At 40.0% G+C, this 25,575-nt stretch overlaps 1 protein-coding gene across 2 annotated transcripts; it reads left to right on the top strand.

Annotated features, from left to right (window-relative positions):
* Positions 1-10,101: 10,101 nt before the first annotated feature.
* Positions 10,102-22,143, top strand: LOC124140579 (zinc finger protein 808-like). Of its 2 annotated transcripts, none has more exons than XM_046508223.2 (2): positions 10,102-10,151; positions 16,599-22,143. In XM_046508223.2, the coding sequence occupies exon 2, from the start codon at positions 16,705-16,707 to the stop codon at positions 20,401-20,403; it is 3,699 nt and encodes a 1,232-aa protein (XP_046364179.2). In that variant the 5' UTR covers positions 10,102-10,151; positions 16,599-16,704; the 3' UTR covers positions 20,404-22,143. The 2 variants fall into 2 exon arrangements, with proteins under 2 accessions (XP_046364179.2, XP_046364177.2); XM_046508221.2 differs by having other exon boundaries at positions 10,102-10,176.
* The last annotated feature ends 3,432 nt before the right edge of the window (positions 22,144-25,575 follow it).

Raw genomic sequence — 25,575 nt, 5'->3', positions numbered from 1 at the left:
TTTCAAGTTCGAAAATGTTGAGACTCAGCACTGCCGATCGTATCCAAAGAGGGGAATCGCAGTCTTCTGTTGAACGCCACTTCACAGTTCAATTCCACAGCAGACCGTCCGAGAACCGGTCGACCAAGAGTTACCACCCCTGCACAGGATCGCTACATTCGACTGTTCCACCTACGTCTGCAGGACTGCAGGACGCATCCCTGGTTTGAGGAGGATATCGGACCAGACTGTCAGGAACCATCTTCGCGAGGCTGGAAACCGACCCAGAAGACTAGTAATGGTCCCTGTTTTGCAACAGATCCGTCGACGGCGACGCTTGCGATGGTACCATACCTTACAGCCATGGAATTTGAGAAACTGGAGACGAGTGTGGTTAAGCCATGAATCACGATATCTTCTTCACCGGCGAGATGGAAGACAACGTGTTTAGTGTTTATCGTCGTCGAAATGAGCGTTTTGCCCCACATTGTGTACGTGAATTCGACAATTTCGGTGGCGGTAGTGTCATGGTGTGTGTGGTGGTGGGGGGCTACATGAATCAAATTCGTACACTTATCCAGTCAGTGCCGAGGAGATGCAGAGCCGTGATTGCTGCGGTCACACGAGATACTGAGTTCAGTGCAACCTTGTGGCCTTATGTGACATGACAATGAACAGTTTTCAATGCCTTTGTAAAACGACAACATGTGACTATCGAGCTCCAAAATTTTATATTTATATCTCTGATATTAAATTAAATATATCGACTTTATTGGGTGCAATAAATTTACTTAAAATCTACCTGTGCGTTTCTTCCTGAGTGTATATTGGTCGCATACTACACCAACATTGTGTTCAAATGTAACGAACAATCACTGCTAACTTGTACCATGCTGTCAGTATACTGATCCAGCCAAAATACAACGATTTAGCTAACTTTGATCGGATTATGAATACTTTAGGTAGAGTCCTTTGCCTGGTACCATTTGCAAATGAGATTCATTTGGTCAAAAATTGTTTATTATGTCATCCTTATAAATAGTATAAACTTTTCAAACAAACACACGCGCATTAAACACGCATACGGTTTTTTTATGGGTTGGGGGTAGCAGAAAATTCAATGTTGGATAGAAAATTTTATTTCCTTATTTTTGAGACGTAGACCCACATATATATGTGGCACAGATTTATATATACAGTAAACTACGGTTATAACGAACACGCTTATAACGAACTGACGCATATAACGAACTTACTTTTTTGGTCCCGACTATTTGCTGTAGTTATGCTGTATATATGCTTATAACGAACTAAAATTAGTAGTCCCTGGAGTTCGTTATAACCGTACTTTACTGTAATATATATCATAAATGTGATGTTTAGATATCAATATAAATGAAATTATTGATATCTTAAAATCTGCCTGGTGATGTTTTAGTTTTATCGCAATTAGTGACACAGAAGGTTACTTGACACAAACACATTTACTGACGAGTTTATCAACAGTAGACAACAAGGCTGAAAAAACAAAATTAATCATTTGTAAAATGAATAACCTCTGGTTTCTCTTTGGCCTTATTTTGTATGCGCACGTAAAATCTCGGCTATAGATCCTCATGGATTTGACTTTACGCGTCAGTAAGGCCACAATAAATTTATTATCTACTCTTCTGAAGCTTCTATACAATGACTAGGGATGACGCTGAAAAAATATCATTACGTTTTATGTTGAATGTATAGAAGGAAATACTCGTATACCTTTACTTGCAAGATCGTCATGAATATTTCATTGTGGTGTACATGAATATTTCATTTTCATTTTCCTACGTGTTCGTATCGTTATCTATCGTGTATTTGTCCAATTTCGATCACGAACGTTTATACTACCTAATTTCGTTTATCAGACACACTCGTTAATCCGACATTGTCATCCACGTTTTCTGGTATAACCCTACACTTGAGTATTTGTCGTCATTCACTTGATGCTCAGTTAATGTATTTATTACAGGTATAATTAGTGGCAGCACCACTCGGATTACCCGATAAAGGTTCCCATTTGTTATCTAGGGTGGAGCGGCCAGGAGTGAAACCGCTTTGATCTGAGTTTATTATGTTATTTTGAGATAGATAGTGTTGAAGTCTATTTTTGGCCATGGATTCCATTACTTTGCAAAGGTTGGAAGTAAGAGAGATTGGTCTATAAGAGTTAGCTTGGTTGGTTGGTTTACCGGGTTTGGGAATAGGTATGATTAGCGCCTCTTTCCAGGGGGTTGGTACATGGCCTTTTATGTAGATTAGGTTATATAGTTTGAGTAGTGTCTGGAGTAATTTAGGGGGGAGTTTTTTTAATATTTGGTAGGAGGTTAGGTCTAGTCCTGGGGCTGTTCCCTTTTTCCTATTTTGGAGTACATAATTGAGTTCTTCTATTGTGTACGGCTGATTTATTTCTAGGGCGTCATTATTTGGGTCTTGGCTAGGTTTGGTTTCTGTTTTAAGTTTTAGTTGGAATTTGTCACTGAAATTGTTATTACTGCTTGTGGCCGAAAAGTGGTTTGCTAGGTTGTCTGCTTTTTCGCTAGGGGTTGTTGAGTTATTTATGTTAGGTGTCTTTTGGTGACGTTTTAGGCCTCTAACGGCGTGGATTTTACGCCAGACCGTTCTGGCGTCTGTACGGTTGTTTAATCCCTCACAGAATTTTTTCCAGTCTCTAGTTTTTGCTATTTTAACTAGGTTTTGTACCTGGTGGTTTAGTTGGTGAGCTACTGGTATGTGGTTATGGTCGCGTTTGGCTTTGTTGAAGGCTGTTTTACGTTTTTGTCTAGTTAGTTCTATTTCCTCGTTCCACCAGGGTACAGAGGGCCTACCCGATTTATTGGGTTTTTTAAAGGGGATTGCGCTTTTGGCTGCGTTTATTATGAAGTCCGTTAGGTTTTGGCAATATATTTCTGGGTCACTATTTTCTAGTTCTACTAGGTTAGCTTGGTTGCATATGTCTTGGAATTTATCCCAGTTAGCCTGGTTGTAGTTAAATTTAGGTTCTGAACTTTCGGATTGATTTGGGACGTTAGTGTTTCCTATGGTTATGTTTATGGGGAAGTGATCACTTCCTAGGGGGGCGTCGTGAACTTCCCATTGGGTACTTTGAGCTAAGTCTGCTGTACTTATGGTTAGGTCGATAGCCGACATGTTTTTATTGTTTTTGTCGTATCTGGTAGGTTGGTTGTTATTTAGTAGTACTAAATTATTTGTTTCTATCCATTCTGATATTAGTTTGCCGTGATTATCTAGTTTATCCCCCGTGCCCCAGGAAGGGTGGTGGGCGTTGAAGTCTCCTAGAAAGATGGTAGATTTGTTGCCTATCTTTGTGAGTATGTTTAGATCCTCCGGTTGGATTTTCTGTTGTTGCCAGTGGTAGATGTTTATGATGTTTATTTTTTGGTTTTTAAGGGTGATTTGGATACCATTGGCTTCTAGGTTTGGGGTGTTTATTTTGATTTCCTCGTAGCTTATGTCTTCTCTAATTAGTATTAGTAGGCCACCTGATGCTCTTATTATTTTGTTTTTAGGTCGATCATGTCTGACTATGTTGTAGTTTGGTAGGTGAAATTTGGATTTATTGGAGAATTTAGTTTCCTGGATGCACGCTATGTGTGGTCCTTGTTTTAGTTTAAATCTAGCTTTTAATTCGTGGCTGTGGGAGTTAAGCCCGGCCGCATTCCACTGAAAGATATTTAGGCCTGTCATTATGTGGGCTTTTAGTGTTTGGAGATTACGATTTTGGTTTGGTTTTTGGTTTATAGTCCTGCGATTGCTAGGTTGTAACTATCGTAGAATTCTTGGTAGGTTTGGGTAGTTAGATTTAGTCTATGTGCTACCTGGTGTAGGTTAGTGGCTTTAAGGTCTGGTTTGATTTCTTTAAGCATGTATACTAGTAGGAGTGTGAAGCTATTTAGTTTGGTGGTTAAAGTTTCGGGTTCAGGTTGAGTTTGGGGTTTGCGTTTGCGATTTTTCAGGGTTTTGGGGGCTGAAAATGTTTTATCATTTATGTTTTGATCAGTTGTGGTTTGGGAGTCATCTAGGTTAATTAGATTGGTTTCCTCACTATCCATGGGAGTTGTGTGGGTGTTTGGTTGTGTTGGAGTAGGTGTACTGGGTATTTCAATGGGTTTAGTAATGTTTAGTTTTTCGTGTGTTGCTTGCTCGTGTGTGGTTGTTGTTGCCCTGGTGGCTGTAGATTGTATGGTGTTGGGGTGAGATATGGTAGGTTTAGTGAGTTTTGGTTTAGGTGCGGGTGTGGATGCGGCGACTGGTTTGGGTGTGGCGAATGTTGGCGGGTAGTGTTGGGTTTGGGTGTTTGTGGCTGATGCTTGTGGTGTTGGCATGAGGACGCCGTCGTACGGGCTCTGTAGGTGTGGTTGGTTGTTTGGTTGTGGTGTGGGTAGTAGGGGTGTTCTTGGATGCTGTGTCAGTTTTCGTGTTTGTAGTTTGGCCGAGTCGATGTTTATGTGTCGGTTGGCCTGTTGGGTGAGTGTGTGTTTGTGGGGGCATTTGTTGGATAGTGAGGAGTGGGTGTTTGTTTTGCAGTGAATGCACCAGGGGGCGCATGGCCCTAGACATTGAGGTTGAGCGCAGTTTCTACATTTAGTTTTTTGATATTTACATCCGTTAGCGGTGTGATTGTATTGGAGGCAGTTTGTGCACTGTTTGACTTGTTTGATATAGGGTTTAACTTCTAATTTAGATGACGCTCCGAAGGAGATGTGTTTAGGGGCTTCTGGATACGTTTCTGATTTTTGGAAGTTTATGATGACTATCGGCGTGTTGGTTATTCTACCGTTCCTATTTGATGTAATTCTTTTAGTGCTGGTTATTTTAGGTTGGGGGAAGGAGCCTGTGTTTAGATTTGCTTCGTTACTGTAGAATTTTAGGTCCTCCTCTGACTCTCTAGGGTTAACTCTAATTACTCCTCTAGTGTATAGTTGCCAGTTTGGGGTTTGGTGGGTTACTGTGTATTGAAATATTTCCGTTATTTTTTTGGCTGCGTTAAGTGATTGTTGGTCCGGAAAGATGATCTGAAATCCTTTGTGGGCTTCCCTGATTTTATCGAAGAGTATTTGTTGTTTTTTAAAGAATGATCCTACTTTATTGGCGGAGAGTACCTTACTTAGGATGTTTATGGGGCCAGCCGCGCAGAAGTAGAGGGCGAAGGTGACTATAGATGCGGGGGTGGAAGGTGATGCAGGTGTTGTGTTTGAAGCATTTAGCTTCCGTTTCTTTGGGTTTGTTGTGGTTGCAGGCGAATCCGGAGTTTTGGTGGGAGAAGCGACTGTGGTTTGCTTTCCGAATTCGTGCGGGATGAGGGTTTCAGGTGTCCGATCGGAGGTGTTGTGGGCCTCCGATGGTGTGGGTGTGTCTGTGCGGTGGATGTCTGCCTGGGTGATAATGCGTGTGTCGGTCATGTCTGTGGTAGTGTAGCTGTTGTAGGTTTGTAGGTTTTGGTTTGGGGGAGGAGAGTGAGCTGGGCTTAAGAGGGGGCTTTGTGTGTAGAGTGGGTGACTGGGTGAGTAGTGTTTGGCTGGCTTCTACGCTATTTGGGTTTTGGCTGGTGAGTTAGTTTGTTTAGCTAGGAGATTTTGGAGAGTTGGTGTTTTAAGTGGGCTTGGGGTGAGTTACCTTTGGCCTAAGTTTGAAAGGGTGTGTTTTGGTAGTAACTAGAGGGTTTGAGGGTTTGGTGTTTTAAGTGGGCTTGTGTGTGAGTGGTTTTAACCTAGATTGTATGGGTGTGTTGTGATAATTACCGATGTGTTGCTCTTGGGCTGGCTATCAGTGGAACTGTGCTGGCTTGGGAGGCTTTGCTGGGTGAGGTTGGCTTGGTGGCTGGATGGCTTGGGTTTGCTAAGCTGGAGAGGTGTTGCTAGCTTGGAGTACAAACTGCGACTGTGTTGTGTCCCCGGCCGCGTCATACCAAATCACTTTCAAAGATAGTACTTGTTATTAGTCTGTCTGGCGCTCGGCATTAAGGGGCTAAAATCTTAGCACTGGTCGGCTCGGAGTCAGTGTACTGTGTCTGAGTGGGGTATTCATGTTAAAGTGCGGCATTGTATCTCAGTGAGCTAGCACTATAAATCGGCATCCGTCCGGACTAGTACAAGCAGACACGCACACACACACGTGCATGCACGTCGCTATATAAGTGCAATAATCATGGACTCGACGTTGAACCCTTATTTGACCTCACCTCACCTAAACAAACATGCGAAAGCTCGGGGTTGAACTTCGAAGACACATACATGTATCTGCAATGCCCGCCTGTCCAGTTTCTTATTCACATGTGATCAGAATATTTTATGATCATATCTGTTTTACCGTCTCTGTTATTATTTCTTTTCGATATAAATACACTCTACAAAAGACGCACAGGTAGTATGTAGCTCATTGAACCTGACTACACAAAAAAATCCGGTATATAAATTGGATATATGTTATTGGAAAATGTTGGTGGCCTGATATTCGACAAACGGTGCGTCAAAACGCAGCCATTGTCGATTTCCTATGTCTTAAACGGCATTGTTTTCACACTTGTTCAAATAGAGGAAAACAGTACAGCAAAATGCACGTGCAAGTTATGGCATTCGTAACTCGTGGTAGTGGCTATATAAAGGCAAGCATGAGCCAATAATGTGTCATTCAATTGTCAACATATTTCAAGTTCGAAAATGTTGAGACTCAGCACTGCCGATCGTATCCAAAGAGGGGAATCGCAGTCTTCTGTTGAACGCCACTTCACAGTTCAATTCCACAGCAGACCGTCCGAGAACCGGTCGACCAAGAGTTACCACCCCTGCACAGGATCGCTACATTCGACTGTTCCACCTACGTCTGCAGGACTGCAGGACGCATCCCTGGTTTGAGGAGGATATCGGACCAGACTGTCAGGAACCATCTTCGCGAGGCTGGAAACCGACCCAGAAGACTAGTAATGGTCCCTGTTTTGCAACAGATCCGTCGACGGCGACGCTTGCGATGGTACCATACCTTACAGCCATGGAATTTGAGAAACTGGAGACGAGTGTGGTTAAGCCATGAATCACGATATCTTCTTCACCGGCGAGATGGAAGACAACGTGTTTAGTGTTTATCGTCGTCGAAATGAGCGTTTTGCCCCACATTGTGTACGTGAATTCGACAATTTCGGTGGCGGTAGTGTCATGGTGTGTGTGGTGGTGGGGGGCTACATGAATCAAATTCGTACACTTATCCAGTCAGTGCCGAGGAGATGCAGAGCCGTGATTGCTGCGGTCACACGAGATACTGAGTTCAGTGCAACCTTGTGGCCTTATGTGACATGACAATGAACAGTTTTCAATGCCTTTGTAAAACGACAACATGTGACTATCGAGCTCCAAAATTTTATATTTATATCTCTGATATTAAATTAAATATATCGACTTTATTGGGTGCAATAAATTTACTTAAAATCTACCTGTGCGTTTCTTCCTGAGTGTATATTGGTCGCATACTACACCAACATTGTGTTCAAATGTAACGAACAATCACTGCTAACTTGTACCATGCTGTCAGTATACTGATCCAGCCAAAATACAACGATTTAGCTAACTTTGATCGGATTATGAATACTTTAGGTAGAGTCCTTTGCCTGGTACCATTTGCAAATGAGATTCATTTGGTCAAAAATTGTTTATTATGTCATCCTTATAAATAGTATAAACTTTTCAAACAAACACACGCGCATTAAACACGCATACGGTTTTTTTATGGGTTGGGGGTAGCAGAAAATTCAATGTTGGATAGAAAATTTTATTTCCTTATTTTTGAGACGTAGACCCACATATATATGTGGCACAGATTTATATATACAGTAAACTACGGTTATAACGAACACGCTTATAACGAACTGACGCATATAACGAACTTACTTTTTTGGTCCCGACTATTTGCTGTAGTTATGCTGTATATATGCTTATAACGAACTAAAATTAGTAGTCCCTGGAGTTCGTTATAACCGTACTTTACTGTAATATATATCATAAATGTGATGTTTAGATATCAATATAAATGAAATTATTGATATCTTAAAATCTGCCTGGTGATGTTTTAGTTTTATCGCAATTAGTGACACAGAAGGTTACTTGACACAAACACATTTACTGACGAGTTTATCAACAGTAGACAACAAGGCTGAAAAAACAAAATTAATCATTTGTAAAATGAATAACCTCTGGTTTCTCTTTGGCCTTATTTTGTATGCGCACGTAAAATCTCGGCTATAGATCCTCATGGATTTGACTTTACGCGTCAGTAAGGCCACAATAAATTTATTATCTACTCTTCTGAAGCTTCTATACAATGACTAGGGATGACGCTGAAAAAATATCATTACGTTTTATGTTGAATGTATAGAAGGAAATACTCGTATACCTTTACTTGCAAGATCGTCATGAATATTTCATTGTGGTGTACATGAATATTTCATTTTCATTTTCCTACGTGTTCGTATCGTTATCTATCGTGTATTTGTCCAATTTCGATCACGAACGTTTATACTACCTAATTTCGTTTATCAGACACACTCGTTAATCCGACATTGTCATCCACGTTTTCTGGTATAACCCTACACTTGAGTATTTGTCGTCATTCACTTGATGCTCAGTTAATGTATTTATTACAGGTATAATTAGTGGCAGCACCACTCGGATTACCCGATAAAGGTTCCCATTTGGCATTTATTGTGTCTGGGGTAATTATTCACTCTAAATCCAGGTTGAAGTGAGGTGAAATGTGTGTTATGTAATATGTACGTCGCAGCCCAGCAAGAGATGAATGATCAGTTGATTTACTTTTTTGAAAAACAACTGAGCCATCAAAGGATCAACAGAAAATTTGTTGATTGATTCATCACTGTTATCTTTCACAGTGGATATGTCAAAAGTAAGTGTTTACGTGTGTAGGTTTACTAAAGCAAAGGGAATACACTCATATCATGGCGTGAAGTGCCGATGTAAAAACAACATACTTTGTTCAAAGGGTTAACGATGATAAGTTGATTGATTGCTCATTGTTATTTAACTCAGTGGATTTTTTTTAAGAACCGTGGACATTATTAAATAGTTGTCACGTGGACTTTCTCAGTTGATCTTTGAGACTTGACACCTATGTGAAACACCTGAAACAAACTAAGTGATCATTTGATAAATGAATACGGGTTATAATATCCCGACACGATATATATATTTTAAAATATTTGATTGTTACAGAGACACGTGATATTGAAAAAGTTTCTTTGTACAACTTCAGACGTGTGGGATATTATTCCTTTATGTGGATATTCACGGATACATTCCTCGAACAAGAAAGTTGCCTAAAATTATACATATAAATTTGGTAGGTTGTAATTATGATATTTACATTTTGTTTTCATTCATTTGCTGTAGCATTGAACAGATTAATTCTTGTTCCTCTACGTCTTGGTTGGGAAGTTCTTCCATGCGCGATAGACGTTTTCACAAGTATTTTCCTTTTTAAGCGTGTATATATTACAGTCAATTTGTAAAATGTGATTCACTCAGGCAATTTATAAAATGTCTGAATATGTCAGTCATTTTACAAATTGACTGACAAATCTGTCCTTTTATTTAACAGAATGACTAAAACTGATTACGACGATCAAAAGGGCGTCAACACATCACAATAGATTAATTATGCTAGGATTAGAAGCCAAACAATATCGAAATGTACTTTTAATCCTAACATTTTCAGCCACTTGGTGATGATATTAAACATAAAAATGTTTGGAATTTGTTATCATAAGAGACAGGTGGACATATTTTTCAATCAATTTGTAAAATAACTATTTAGGCGTTTAATAAATTTCCTAAGTGAAAATTTTGCACATTTTGACGCGACATAAGCACGATAAAATAAGCTATGCTCAGGTGAAATATTTACTTTGTGTTGCAAGGCTAAATAGTGTAAACAAAGGCAACAACCAGTCCCGGGGAAGTGCTTTAGATCAGCGTTAAGATTGTTCCGCGAGTGCTGACTAAATGAGATGGGGAGAGTTACCTCCCATTAGTGGTTCTCCATTCGCTTGAGATCGTAACTTGCAACCTTCCGCTTGTGTGAAAACGATGAAAAATGTCAAAATTCCTGAGGTTTGTTTACAAATGCGAGTTTATTGTGAGTTGAAATTCCAAATGATCAGTGTAATCAACATTTTACAGTGAATAGGTTGAAGATATCTCACTGTCAAGAAGGTTATAGTGTTCGACAGCCGAGTGTGATATTTGACATCTGTCGTCGGTAGATGATCGGCTGCTAAAGTACTGTCGGAAATGCTAGAAAACTGCTTTTCTGGCTTCATTTAATAAATACGAGTCATAGGACTATTAAAAAGAACATATATCAAAATAACGCAAATTGCCCTAAACTAGCCTGTTCTAACTGACACTGTGATTACCCTTAAAATGTACTTTTACAGGTAAAATGAAGATCCAACTTAGAAAATATTCGTGTTGTCATTCATGTATGAAATGGCCTATAACCTGAGGTAATTACTTAACACCTGTCCCGAGGTGATGACCTCACACCGTCCCGTGCATTCTCACAGGTGCAAATGTCACCGAGTTGGGGGAGGTCTCAAAATATTGCGATTATTGTACTTAATTGACATGTGCGTTGATGGGGTAGCAATTAAGGATATGTACTGCATTATATTTGCTTGGAAACATGATGGAATAGTTAAGAGCTATGAAATGGTTTGAGTATTGGAAGGTTGAGGTTTTGGAATCCAGAAGGATTTGATGTTCTACAGATGATTTCCTGAGGTAGCATTTATCTCCGCTGATGACGAATATGAATCTGGGCGACAGTATCCGATTCCCGGGCGTTATATTAATTGGCATTATCAATGACAATGACACTGACATTGTTTAAAATGGACAATAGCTGAAGTTGCAACTAGTCTATGAACACATCACCTCCTATAATTTCCTTATGAAAATCACCAGTTTTCTTTTTTGCCTCAAAATCTTGCACACATCAAACAATAAGCCCAATATCATGGGTTGCAGCGTGCAAAACAATGACACGATGACCTTTACCTGATGGTACCATGGGCGCTTTTTGTATACTGCCAATAGCCACATGTAGTCAGTGGAATGATTCATCAAGGTAAATTATCTGGACGCCCTGACTGTGATAGTTATGAATGGTTCGGAGATAATGTGACCTCACAGACAGGATGGAATATTTTCCCCTAAAAAGTGCTCGGTCATTGTCACGTGCAGTGTATCGAAATCCCATCTCTTGGAGAGCAATAGTTAGTGCAGTTAACATTAATTGTATCTTTAATTCCTCCCAAATTCTACTACAAGTCAGGGATACTTTCTGCTCATTAAACTTGTACTCTATACGCCTAATCATCCTGTATCAAAGCTGTCTAATATCCTTTTACGTCCCAGTTTTGTTTTTGAGACCACCCCTATGCCTGTTTTGTTTTATTTATCATACCGTAGACTTGATGGTATGAATTGAAAACCCAATAATTTGGGCAGTAAGGTAATTCACCCTATCTAAATAAATAAATGTTTTCCCTCTATCTCTCAAAACTGTAAAGAACTTATAAACATTTCCCAGTACAGACTCCATATCGTGTACCATGGTTATGGCTATGCAAGTGTTATGTAACATGCATCATGGGAGCAATGTTAACAAAGCAAACGCAGCATCATTTGTCATTTTAGAAGATGCACATCGAGAATTTTCTCAAAATGATTTTTGTGTTTGGATTAGATTTTTTATGAAGACTACATTATTATCAACATAACGGAGTCACATGCGCATATTTCTATATGCATACGCATAAGTCCGTTTCAGACTGCCATCATTGGACTTAAAATGAATGTTAACTTCCTGTTTTCGTTCGAATTTGTCTCCTGTAAACTTGTCGATAGGACTCCTCGTGACTGAAATACTTCAAACCACAGGTAGGTCGATCGGTAGTTACTCGATATTTCAATAACAACAGTCTGTGAAAAATTATGTCCTTTTTTAACAGGCAAAAAGCATCTTTCTAGCATTTCGGACAGTTCAATAGGCTCAGGCCTATTTCATGTTAGTGACCACTGACCAACTACTGTATATTGGATATATGAGCAGCTACGTCACGCTTATTTGCGTGGAGGACCATCATAAGAATGGGTTAGTTGTGTTAAGGTTAGGTAGGTTAGTTGTGTTAAGGTTAGGTAGGTCAGTTGTGTTAAGGTTAGGTAGGTCAGTTGTGTTAAGGTTAGGTAGGTCAGTTGTGTTAAGGTTAGGTAGGTCAGTTGTGTTAAGGTTAGGTAGGTTAGTTGTGTTAAGGTTAGGTAGCTTAGTTGTGTTAAGGTTAGGTAGCTTAGTTGTGTTAAGGTTAGGTAGCTTAGTTGTGTTAAGGTAGGTTACCCAATAGTTGGACAGACTTCTGATAGAGTGAATTGAACTTTACCGGTTGCATTTTTTCGGATTTCAATTAACACTGTGTGTAGGGTTGAACTAGTGTTGCTAGCTTGAAGCTAGGCGAATGGATAATTCATATAGTCAACACTTTACTTGTCTTGTGTTGAAAATATGTAGTTGGTTTTCGGACTTCATACGTTTTCGAACGGCCATTTTTATCGCGATTACTCATGCTAGAATGGGGGGTGTAGCATCTCACAGATGTAAATTCTTAGATGATGGCTTGTTTTAAAGAGAAAGTTGTCTTTTATACGTGAATGAGATGTTTTACAGGTGTTGATGTGATTAGAGAGAAAACTATGAATGTTTCTTAAACGTCCGAATACCACTAACACGGATTTACGATTCCTTGGATATGGAGGACTATGTTAACTTAGGAAAGTACACCTAATTTTATGATTTATGGAGAGCTTGGGAGATTCCCACTTGCCAACATAGGTAAAAGTAGAATTATTTGTTTTGGGGGTAAACTTATGACTGGAAGAGCAGCAAAAGTATCTCTTTAGTGTATAAGTTTATTTATGATGATAGTATTTTGGGAAAATGTAATCACATAATGGTTAACTTGCATAAAAGGCATTTTTTACCAACCAGGAGTAATTTATATATGTATGCATCACTGAACTTTCAAAGTATTTATCTGATTAAAATGCTTGTCAATTCTTGATTGAAAGATATCTACAGGCAAAAAATTAATTGTATGTTAGAACACTGTATTATTCTATATTCTGTATGTATTTCATGTGTATATATTTATTACCATCAAGCGCAGATCTGTACACCTATATAAACTGGACATAACATATTTTATAATTACATTGTACATATTGTACCTCTAATGCCACAAACTATGGCCTGAGTAATCAAGTTCAGTTCACCACAAGACCTCCGGCACTATCACCTATAATTAGTGCTTGTTTATCTACTCACCAGCACCCAATTGGTTACCTTAATACACACATGAGGTAGCCATTGTTTCCCCAAAAAAATGAACTGATTTACCCTAAATTACATTGGATTAATTTGTTCAATGAGGTGAGATAACAAACCCAAATGTTAACTCACAATTTATGGATCATAAAACGGATTGGCAACCTTACCCTAAGTTTGTAAAGGGGTGTTGATTGACAGATGGGGAACGACCCTAAGGATTGTAAAAGGGTGTTGATTGGCAGAGGGGGAACGACCCTAAGGATTGTAAAGGTGTGTTGATTGGCAGAGGGTGAACGACCCTAAGGATTGTAAAGGTGTGTTGATTGGCAGAGGGCGAACGACCCTAAGGATTGTAAAGGTGTGTTGATTGGCAGAGGGTGAACGGCCCTAAGGATTGTAAAGGGGTGTTGATTGGCAGAGGGTGAACGGCCCTAAGGATCGTAAAGGAGTGTTGATAGGCAGAGGGAGAACGACCCTAAGGTTTGTGAAGGGGTGTTGATAGGCAGGAGGTGAACGACCCTAAGTTTGTAAAGGGGTGTTTTGATTAGGGCTAAAGATTAAGTCTGCGTAACCTACCCTATCCCCAACACAAATAGCCCTCCAGATGCACACAAGATCAGTAAGCGATAACGAGGTAAAGGAGCACTAATTATTTGTTATGACCCCCAACTCTCCAAGGACCAGATAGCACAGACAATCTTGATTTATGTGCTTTAAGCAGACAGGATGTCAACCATTTTGAAGCTTTCGTTGTGAACAATAGCCGATAAGAACAGGCAAGCCTTTTGGTACTCCAGAGTCACAGGAGACTAATCACAATTTTATTTACAAGAACAATTAACAATGAACAATTTACAATATCTTAAAACATAGCTGTTGATGCCACAGAGAGTCGGTACAACCCTCTGGGCTGTGGGAGAGAGATCTGCTTGGTATGAGCATCAAACCCCTTCTGCTTAATATTTTGCCTCTGTATCGATTTAACAATACTTAGAACAATAAAAAGGAATATGATTGGTTGATACACGATGGGCTGTGCCTTATGGTTAATGAATGGCTGGACAGAGGGGAATACTTAATCCTGTTAATCATGTTGGACTGGCACTAATCTTGTTGACATATTTACTGGGTGCTTTGAAAGAGATTATGGTGTCACTATAGACAAGCTTGTATGGGGGCTAATCCTTAATGAGTCTAAATCGAAGTTATTGCTGAATGTTATTCTAATATAGGTGATGACAGATTTGCTGAAATAAAATAGTTCAAGGCAATCTATAAGACTATGTAGACATATCTTTTGTCTTATTGGATATTATGTCTGGGAGATGGGATCTTGATACCTTAGGCAAGTATTTATCTAAAAGCTTTAAATCTATTAAACTATGTAGACATAACTTTTGTCTTATTGAATAGTATGTCTGGGAGATGTGTTCTCGTTGCCTTAGGCTAGCATCTATCTAAAAAGCTATAACTGAAACTACTGATACTTTATATATGCATTTTACCTGATGATAAGTATTACTTGCTAAACTACAATTATATGAAATGATGTATAAATATTACACCATGATAACTCATAAAAGCACTTGATGTGGATCTAATTATTATAGGAAAACTTAGTATAAATGTTATATCATGATAGTACTACCACAACTGCGACAGTAAGGTGCATGACGATACAGATTTAAACATCAAAGAAACCATATAGCTAGCTCACCATAGGGCTTTGATGACAAGACATGGGGGATAAATATGCAAATGGAAATAGCTTTTCACGTTTTGGGGATATTTTCTCAATGAAAGTTAAACATTTTATGATGCATGTTTATCTAAGTTTGTAGACTTGTCCAAAATGAAACAGGGAGTGAGTATGGTTTTACGCCGCTTTTAGCAATTTTCTAGCAATATCACGGCTAGGGACACCAGAAATGGGCTTCCCACGTTGTACCCATGTTGGGAATCGAACCTGGGTCTTCGGCGTGACGAGCCAACGCTTTGACCACCAGGCTACCTGACCGTCCCCCAGATGAAAAAAAATTGAATGGACTGCGTAAGATATGACAATGTGACAGATGCACTCGGCTGGCCGCAAGGAACTCTGGATTGGAGTGCAGTTGGCTTTACACGACCGAGGTGTATAAATTGTAACCTAGGCATTGATAAACACTGGCTTCTAATCTTATCAAGCTAGCAAGTAGCATTTAGTAATTCAGCCGTAAGAAAAACACACAAGCTTTCTCTTTAATTTGCCTCTATTTAAAAAGGACACTGAAACCAGCAGTTGAAATTTAGAAACTAAAAGCTGATAAAATCCCAATTCTGAACAAAATCAAGTTTTTTTAACTGATTAAGCGGCCAAGGGTACTTTGTTTGGAATCCTAGATACATTGTAAATAACTGGCTTTATGCAACAAACATCAGGGTATCCTCCATAACTGTTTTTACTCAATATACTTAATTTCAGTCACTGTGATTATAGACCTGTGAAGACCCGAGGTAAAATAGGTCTTCAGCAACCCATGCTTGCCGTAAATGGCGACTATGCTTGTCGTAAGAGGCGACTAACGAAATCAGGTGGTAAGGCTTGCTGACTTGGTTGATTCATGTCATCGTTTCCCAATTGCATGGATTGATGCTCACAATGTCAGTCACTGGACTGTCTGGTCCGGACACGATTATATGCAGACCTCCGTCATATAGCTGGAATATTGCTGAGTGAGGCGTTAAACAACAAACAAATCAAACCACTGTGATTATAAGGTACCAGTATTTTTGTCAGCACAGTGGCCTATTATTGGCACATTATATGAGAGGAGGCATGGTTCTTTAAATAAAAAGAGCAAATCATTACCATTAATTCTTATTGTTACTGACCCGTGAAGATCTAGGGTAGAATAGGTCTTCAGCAACCCATGCTTGCCGTAAAAGGCGACTATGCTTGTCGTAAAAGGCGACTTACGGGATCGGGTGGTTAGGCTCGCTGACTTGTTTGATGCATGTCATCGATCCCAATTGCGTGGATCGATGCTCATGATATCAATCACTGGATTGTCTGGTCCAGACTCAATTATTTACAGACCGCCGTCATATAGCTGGAATATTGCTGAGTGCGGCGTTAAACAACAAATCAACCAACCAACCAACCTTATTGTTACTTTGTTCTTGTTTCACAGGATCCATGGATTCCATGCAAAGAAATGGACTCCAGTTGAAAGTATACTTCTGAACATGCTGAATCTCCTACACCTTCCTGAAACCAAATACTGAGGACAAAAAAGGATGGAGGGCATACTTGTGTGTGGACTTTGTAAAACCTCTTTTGGAAACAAAGAAGAAATGTACAAACACATCGTAACCCATATATGTATAAAACAGTGCAACAGATGTGGAGAATTCCTTCCTGAAGTAGCCTGTCCTTTACCTCACTCCTGCAGAAGCCATGACCCAGTAGGATTTTTGGCAGGTGCTTGTGTAGAAGGACCTCAGGGTAGACTTGACTCTGGAGAACTGTTGGCAGGACCTTCTGTAAGTGGATGTCCAGGCAGACTTGATCCTGGAGTTTTGTTGGCAGGTGCTTGTGTAGACGGACCTCGGGGTAGACTTGACTCTGGAGAACTGTTGGCAGGACCTTCTGTAAGTGGATGTCCAGGCAGACTTGATCCTGGAGTATTGTTGGCAGGTGCTTGTGAAGACGGACCTCGGGGTAGACTTGATTCTGGAGGATTGCTGGTATGTGCTTCAGTAGGAGAATCTATATTTGAGGATAAGAGGGAAATACTGTCCAGTCAGATTCCAGAATTAACAGGAGTGAGTGACAAGAATCTTGCAGAGCATGGTCAGATTCATGTAGAGGCAAATGGAAATCAGGATGGTTTAGAAGAAAATGTGGATCAGGATTTGTTGGGGTATATGTTACCAGACTATCGTGTGTGTGGTGATTGGTGTGATACAAAGACACAGAGAGAAGAAAGATCTGACCAAACTGTTATGGATGAGGAAAAGGGTGAAGGGAAGATTGAAGAGAGCAGGATAAGAGACTGTGAGGTGGTTGACAAAAATGGCAGGGAGATGCTAAAGAATTCTTTGCAGGAAGATGTGAGTGAAAACTGGAAGGATGGGGCTGGAAAACAAGAGAATGAAGCAGCTGTGGAGGAGGAGGAGGAGGACCACCATGGAATAGACGATGACTGGGCTTCTTCAGATGTCTCAAGTTGTAGTGAAGGTGGAAATGAGAAAGCCATAGGACACAGAGATATAGATCTGAAATATTGCAACAAAAATGATTCTGAGTCTGATTCTGAAGAGACAGGAAGCCATGGAAACGAAGATGAGTCTGGAGAGGAAAAAGGTGATGATGCTAAAGATGAGGAGGTTCTCAGGTGTCAAATATGTGATAAGGAGTTTGAGAGTTCGAGAGCCCGTAAAGTACACCAAGCCACTCATCCTGGCGGTTTCGTGTCAGACTGCGAATTGTGCGGCAAACATTTCAAGAATGGGAGCAACTTGGCCAGGCATATGAGAATGCATCGTGGAGAAAAACCATACAAGTGCAAAGTTTGTGGGAAGAAGTATGCTGATAGGAAAACTGTGATCATACATGAACGAGTTCATACTGGTGAGCGTCCCCATAAGTGTGAGCAATGTGGTAAAGACTTCAGTAATCCTAAGAGTTACAGGTACCACATCAGACAGCATCTTGGTAAAAGGGTAAAGTGTGGAACTTGTGGAAAGACTTTCGCTTCTTCAGCCAACCTGAGTGTGCACTTGAGAACCCATGGTGATCAGCAGTTTCTGTGTGACATATGTGACAAGGGATTCTACCAGTTGGGCAACCTTCGGAGGCATCAGAAGACTCATCAGCAAGATGGAGAGTCTGACACAGAGATGGTGATGAAGATTGACATGCAAGCAGGGAACCTGACAAAATCTACACACATTCGGAGACGGGCTAGACTTCCTCGAGCAGCAGCTAAACGCCATGTTCGTAAAACTGACGGGTTCGATACATATGATGAAAGTCAAACTGACAAGTCGCCTGAGTCACGTCATAAACAGAAAAAGGCCAAATCAAAAATGAGGAAAGGTGTAGTAAAACAAGGAGAGTGTGTATTGCAGTGTGACTTATGTAGCCAGGTCTTTAGTGATTACAGCAGCCTGAAGAACCATATTGAGCTCCATGTGAGACCTTCATCTTTGAGAACTCGCTCATCCTTGAGATCAGGGTCTGCCAGAGACATAGGTTCCAGTCTCAAATGTGACCTGTGTGGGAACTCCATGTTGACCATGGATGAGCTAAGGAGGCACATGTCAGGCCATGTTGGGTCAACAAGGTTAGAAGATGGGGATGAAGAAGGTGCTGACTGCCTGGATGATGATATGAAATACAAAACACAAGGGATCCTTTTCAAATGCTATTTGTGTGAGAAGACTTTTAAGCAAAAACGTTTTCTGAAACGTCATTTACTTACGCATCGAGAAGGTAAATGCCAGATTGTTCCATGTGGTGGATGTGGGAAGGATATCCTTAGCAAAAGATCTCAAAGACCATATGTATGTGATGAATGTGACAGTGGCTCCCAGGATGGGGATTCTGATACGAAGGTGGAGACAGGGAATATTGATAAAGAAACTGATGATACCAAGGGAAGTAATTCAGACAGTGGCATCAATGTTAATGGACCTCTTAGTGACGACAGCTCAAAGTCAGATCAGAATAATTCTAGTACAGATAAACAATTATTTTATAAAGAAAATAGCAAAAGAAAATACAAAAAAGCTCCCAAAAATAAAGTCTGTGAGATCTGTGGTAAAGCCTATAGTTCTGCAAAACGGCTGAAGTTGCATCGACAAGAACATGACACACCTCCTGAGCCAACATTTACATGCGAGATGTGTGGCAAGTCATTCAATCGACTCAGTGGTTTGACACGCCACAAGAAGTCTCATGTTGCACCGAAGCTTTTTCCATGTCAATACTGCCAAAAGATCTTTGGCTGCAAGTCCAAGTTGGAAATTCATACCAGGACACACACTGGTGAGCGCCCCTACAAATGTATGGACTGTGACAAGACATTCGCTGCCAAGTCTGGGTACCATCAGCACCGCCAGTTGCACCAGCTCGGAAAAGTTCGATGTCAGGTGTGTTCTAAGATTCTTGCCAATCAGTCTTACCTGAAACGTCACATGCGTATTCACACCCAAGAGAAGCCATACAGGTGTAAGATATGTGGTGAAGCCTTCTACATGTATGGGACATTCCGCAATCATCGCCTTGCCCATCAAGGCATACCTCCCAAAGTCTACACCAAAAAGCAACCAGCGACATGCGAGGTGTGTGGGAAGTATTTTCTAAGTAAGTATTACCTAATTTCTCACATGCGTCTCCACACAGGCGAGAAGCCATTCACCTGTGAGATCTGTGGCAGAGGTTTTGTCCAAGGTCATGGGCTCAGACGTCATCTTCAGTTCCATGAGAAGGAAAAGTCTCGTCCGGAGAAGAAATTTCAGTGTCAAGTGTGCCGCAACTTCTACCCTGACCTGAAGAACCTCCAGCGGCACATGATATACCACAACAGGGAGAGGAACTGCAGGTGCCAGCTTTGTGACAAGGCTTACATCAGACCCAGTCACCTAAAGAGGCATATGATAGACACTCACAAGATGAACCCGAAGACTATGCAGAAGCCTCAGACTCTTCCCCAGCCTTGTGAACTTGCTCCTCCCCTTATACAACCTCCAACTCTTCCACAGGCCCTTCCTTCTTCTCTTTGTCATCCCTCAGCTCCACCTACCCTGTCTACATCTGTCTCTGCTCCTCCTCAAGCTACTCCTCATGTTCCTCTTCAAGCTCCTCCACTTGTTCCTCCAACAGGTCTTGGTTGTGCTGCACCTCCTCATCCACCTCAGGAGCAGTATCAACAGGCTGCAGACAATCTGCAGATTCATACTTTAGCTCCGGCCATGTTTAACTACTATTGAGGCTGCCTATATTTTGTTATCAAAGGTGGGGCGGTCGGGTAGCCTTGTGGTTAAAGCGTTCGCCGAAGACCCGGGTTCGATTCCCGACATGGGTACAATGTGTGAAGCCCATTTCTGGTGTCCCCCGCCGTGATATTGCTGGAATATTGCTAAAAGCGGCATAAAACCATACTCACTCACTCACTCAATGTTATCAAAGGTGATCAAAGCAATGAAAGTAAACTTCATAAAGATGTTCACTGATCTATGTCAAAAGCATTTAATTCATTTCTTCAAATTGAAGCAGCAAACTGATAAAATATCCTGGCTCTAAAAAACATCCCAGGCCTCCCCAAGGATATTTAGTGGTCACTCATCAAGGGATAGTTGTCTTGGAACATTGTGATAAGCTCTTCTTCAAATGTACTTGTAACACTCGACCCATGAAGATCCAGGTTAGAAAAGGCCTTCAGCAACCAATGCTTGCTATAAAAGACTATCCTGTCTTAAGAATAACTAACGGGGTCGGGTGGTCAGGCTGGCTGACTTGGTTGATGCATATCATTGTATCACATTTGCGTAGATCGATGCTCATGATATCAGTCACTGGATTGTCTGGTCCAGACTTGTTTATTTACAGACCGCTGTCATATAGCTGGAAATAGTGCTTAGTGCAGTTTTAAACAACAAACAAACAACTTATATCACTCAGAAAAAACACAAGACATAAGACACTTGTTAATTGTTAACCTATGTGGTTCCAAAGTGCAATATTTACTGGCGATACTGGCAATAATAATACTTAAGTGGAGAAAACTACATGAAATGTACTTTACCGTGTTTCTTTGTTCTCATGCTGTGGGTAGGTCAGGTTCTGACAATACATGTTCCACATTTCAATATTGTTGTGAAGAATGTCATGGTGCAGCTTCAGTATAGAATCCTCAGAGGCTACTGTCATATAATCACTTGTTTTACATCACTGTTGTGTCAGGACACAAAGAAAATCTATAATTTGCCTAGAAAATGTGTTGTTGTTTTCACTTTTAGTGAAGGTTTGGGATATTATGAAAAGTCAAAGGGTTGTTTGTTTTCACTTCCATCAGTGACTAATTTGGAAGTTTCTTTTATTATTCTACTATTATTCACATGTGAAAGCACCTAAGTATTGCATGATCTTTATGAGTTAGTGTTGAAGATAGGTTATGTGTCACATTTTGCCTCTATCTTGCTTTATATCATTGTGATGATGTTACATGTTTTTTTACCCCTGTGATAATTTGTACAGCTAACACTTGTATCCTTTATGCTTAGTTTTGCCAGTAAATCAGTTGTTTGAAAATTTTCATGATACTGGTAATAGGTTAGATTCGGGATGTGCCAATTGATAATGACATTTATTTATCCAGTTAGGAATGATTATTTATTACCTCCCTTTGACCAAAGGCGTATGTCACTTATATGAAGCTACAATATTTTTTACTCCTCAAAATAGTAAACAAATGACATGATAGACTTCTGAGGGACTGTCAGGTAGCCTAGTGGTTCAGGTGTTTGCCCATCAGATGACTGAGGTTCGATTCTACTGTACCATTTTTGGTATGCCTGTTGCAATATTGATAAACGTGACAAAGGGCATCTTCCTGAGGCAAGTGAGTTATCTGACTATAAATGTTCAGTTTCCACCCTTGCCGAACTAGGCTGGTATTATGGAGTTACATATTGGCTGGACTAACAAGTCTATGCATAGTCCAATCACAATAGCGCAATGAAATCGAAATCCGGTTCGTAAACTGTCATGCAGATTTCGGTTGATTGCAGGATTTGTAAAGCAAGTGCACTGCCAACTCATTGTCAACAGATATTTTCCCAATCTTTATATGTTTTTAATCCAGGTGCTCACGTGATTTGATGCGCCTTGCGATGTAAGACCCGTTTTATCACAATATAGATTTTGATTATCCATCAGATCTTCTTGACCGAGTGCCACCATTTTGTTTGAAGCAAATGCAAGTGATATGAGAGGTGGAATCTGATTGGTCCATAGGAGAGGCATAGAAGGGACATAACTCATAATAGTCACTGGTGGTGCTACTATCGAGCCTAGGAATTCCAGCCTAGTTTGGCAAGGGTGGATACTGGACTTTTAAAGTCAGTTAACTCCCTTGTCCCGGGAAGATGGACAAAAGGGGAATGGGTGAAGTGTTCAGTTACTTAGGCGTGACAGAACCCTAAGATTGATTGTTGGAATCCCAGATTCGCCCTGATTATGTTTCTAGGTTTGTCGTAAAAGGCGACTAACAGGATCAGCTGGTCAGGTTCACTGACTTGGTTCTGCATGTCATCGTAACCCAATTGCATTGCGATGCTCATGATGTCAATCACTAGATTGTCTAGTCCAGATTTGATTATTTACAGAACCCTGTCATATAATATTGCTGAGTGCAGCTTTATACAACAAACAAACAATCAAAGAACATGTCAAGACCCCTAATCGTCGCCACCTTTACTCAGGCCAGTCAACCGTGGCCTGTGTTTCATGTTTCATGTTGTATTGTGCTTAGACCTTTATACTTGACCCAAATTTTAACTTGTGCAAGGATGTGTTTAAGCATTATGTTCAAGTTATCAGAGTAACTTTTAACATATTTTTAAATCTTGGAACTATAAATGGAATTTGAAACTACTGAGAATTTAATGTGTTGGACACATCCCGGTTTAAATAGTGATAATTTTTATAGTAGGAGTTTGCCAGACCGGTCTGTGAGGACAACCTGGGATTAAAGTCATCCAAGTACAAGATGATAAGGTATACTCTACCTTTAACATACTTTCAGTTTCAAATAGCAATATTACCCGGTAATGGGGTTCTTTTTCAAAGCTATTGGGAAGCTATTTGAACTTTTATGATTTTGAACTTGTTCAACCGGTATTTTAAGACACAAAAAGGTCTGTCTGCAGTTTGTCTGAACTTTTAAAGAGAACCCATTGTTTTTATATGTTCATGTTTATGGCATATGTTGTTTGGTTTGGGTTTGGGTTTTTTAAGGGGGGGGAGATTAATACATATCTTTTGTTCCAAACATGCCTGTTTCAGAGGACTCCTTCCCAAGGTCATATAAGTTTACAAGTTTAACAGTATATGTTGAACCACAATGTGTATGTTAATGTTACTATTGCTTGTAATGTATAATGTTAATACTGTTTGTTATTGTTAAGACTGCATGATTGTGCATATGTTGTTATTAACTGTTATTAACTGTTATAAACAGCTAGTAACAGTTACCTGTAATATTGTTCCAGTTACATGTTATCAAGTATTTAACCTTTATACCTATGCTATTCAAGCGGAAATTGAACTATATTTCCAAAGACTGGTTCTTGGTAGTATATGCACAGCATCATATTTTTTTTATTATTTTTTCACTAGCCACCGGTCAGACCAATCAGTGACTTGGATTGAGTCATGTGCTGAAGCCATGCTACCACAATGAAAAAAATCAAAACATTGACCATAACAGAACAAATAACAACAATTTCAACTTCTTATGGGTCGACATATTTGATATGATATATATTTATTCGTTCTTCATCAACAACAAGTCGCAGATGGCATTAGTCAAGTTGGTGTAGCTGTAGATAACGATGAGCCAGTGGGATTGCCTCACACAGGATTTCACATAAAATGACATGTTTGAATGACTTTATAGCCTATGTTAAAACGATATAAGTAGTGAGTGAGTGAGTGAGTTGGGTTTAACGCCGCTTTTAACAGTATTCCAGTTATATCACGGCATGTCAGCTTAATGTGGGAGGAAAGCCCGAAGTGATGCAGGTCTCAGACGTTTACCACTTCGGTGAAACCCACGAGCACGAGTATGGTGCTGACAAACCTAGAAACATAATTGGGGCGAACCGGGATTCGAACCCACAATCATAGGTTTCTGGCGTGCCCAAGGGACGCAACTCTGCACAGCGAATCGCGGCGCCTTAGACGACTGGGCCACCCGTGCCCCCCCCCCCCCCCCCCCCCCCCCCCGATATAAGTAAATATAAGTAAATATACACATGTAATAATTCACATAATAGTATTCAATGTTCATATAAATATAAAAATAGTACAGATGCATGTATCGGTAGTTTATTCTGTTTGTTGACACTCGAATCCCGTTGACACTCGAATCCCGTCGTACATGCTGGATGTTTTGTATACCCATGGAGGGGAAAATACCTGAAATCTTATGGTGGCGTGTTTGATGCGCACCCACTTCTGCACGGTTTCATTTTCTGAAAACAAAGTGTGCACTATACTCAAGGAAATACCGTATTTGATCTGATGAATCTCATTTTAAGCTACTACCATATTGGATTTTTTGTTGTGTTATCATAATGCAAGGTAATAAATGTAATAATTCACGATTGTTTTTCCACATGAAATATTATCATTGAGCTTCAATGTTTACCTGTTTTGCTGGTGCGGATTTTTCAGATTGTACAACGTTATATAATCACCAGAATATTCTTTTGAAGCTACATCTGGTTGATAGGTATGTCATATAATAGTTGAGAATATTAGAAATGGCTTTTTATTTTCTGAACAATCATATATCATGTTGATATACAACCTTGTTATCTGTTTGTGTAGTGTGTGAAATATCATCTTGGGGTGTTTTTTTTAGTAAAAAATCTGGAAAAGTGACATGGCTTTTGTCCTCTATAAGACTGGTGTGATGTCAGTGTAAATGGGTTTTTTAAATAATCTCTATTAATTCAAATTCTAACACACAGCATACCAATTATTGTTAGGTGGCAACACACACACAAAGCATACCACACTGAAACAAATATATCCAATATAAAGCCCATGCAAGTCTATAATACGTGGTAAGTCTAGATTACTGCAGTATCTTCAGAAAATGAAGAAAGTCTCTTGGCTCCTATAATTTAACAACTTTTCTTTCTGTAAACTATGCTCATTTAAGAGACTAGATGTTCGTCTAACATGCACACACACGCATTAGTATTATTTGCTATCCAATTATCAGTGACAAAGTAGACACAATTTATGGATAACAACTTCTTTAATACTGTAAAAAGCGACGGCTCTGACAATAGTATAAGGAAACGTCGCTTTTTACGGTATTAAAGAAGTTGTTATTCATAAAATTGTGTCTACCTTGTCATCCGTTAACT

Source organism: Haliotis rufescens, unplaced genomic scaffold, assembly GCF_023055435.1.
Source record: "Haliotis rufescens isolate VD_foot unplaced genomic scaffold, xgHalRufe1.0.p SCAF_6, whole genome shotgun sequence".
NCBI classification, from domain to species: Eukaryota; Metazoa; Mollusca; class Gastropoda; order Lepetellida; family Haliotidae; genus Haliotis; species Haliotis rufescens.
This window is presented reverse-complemented; position numbering and strand designations above follow the sequence as displayed.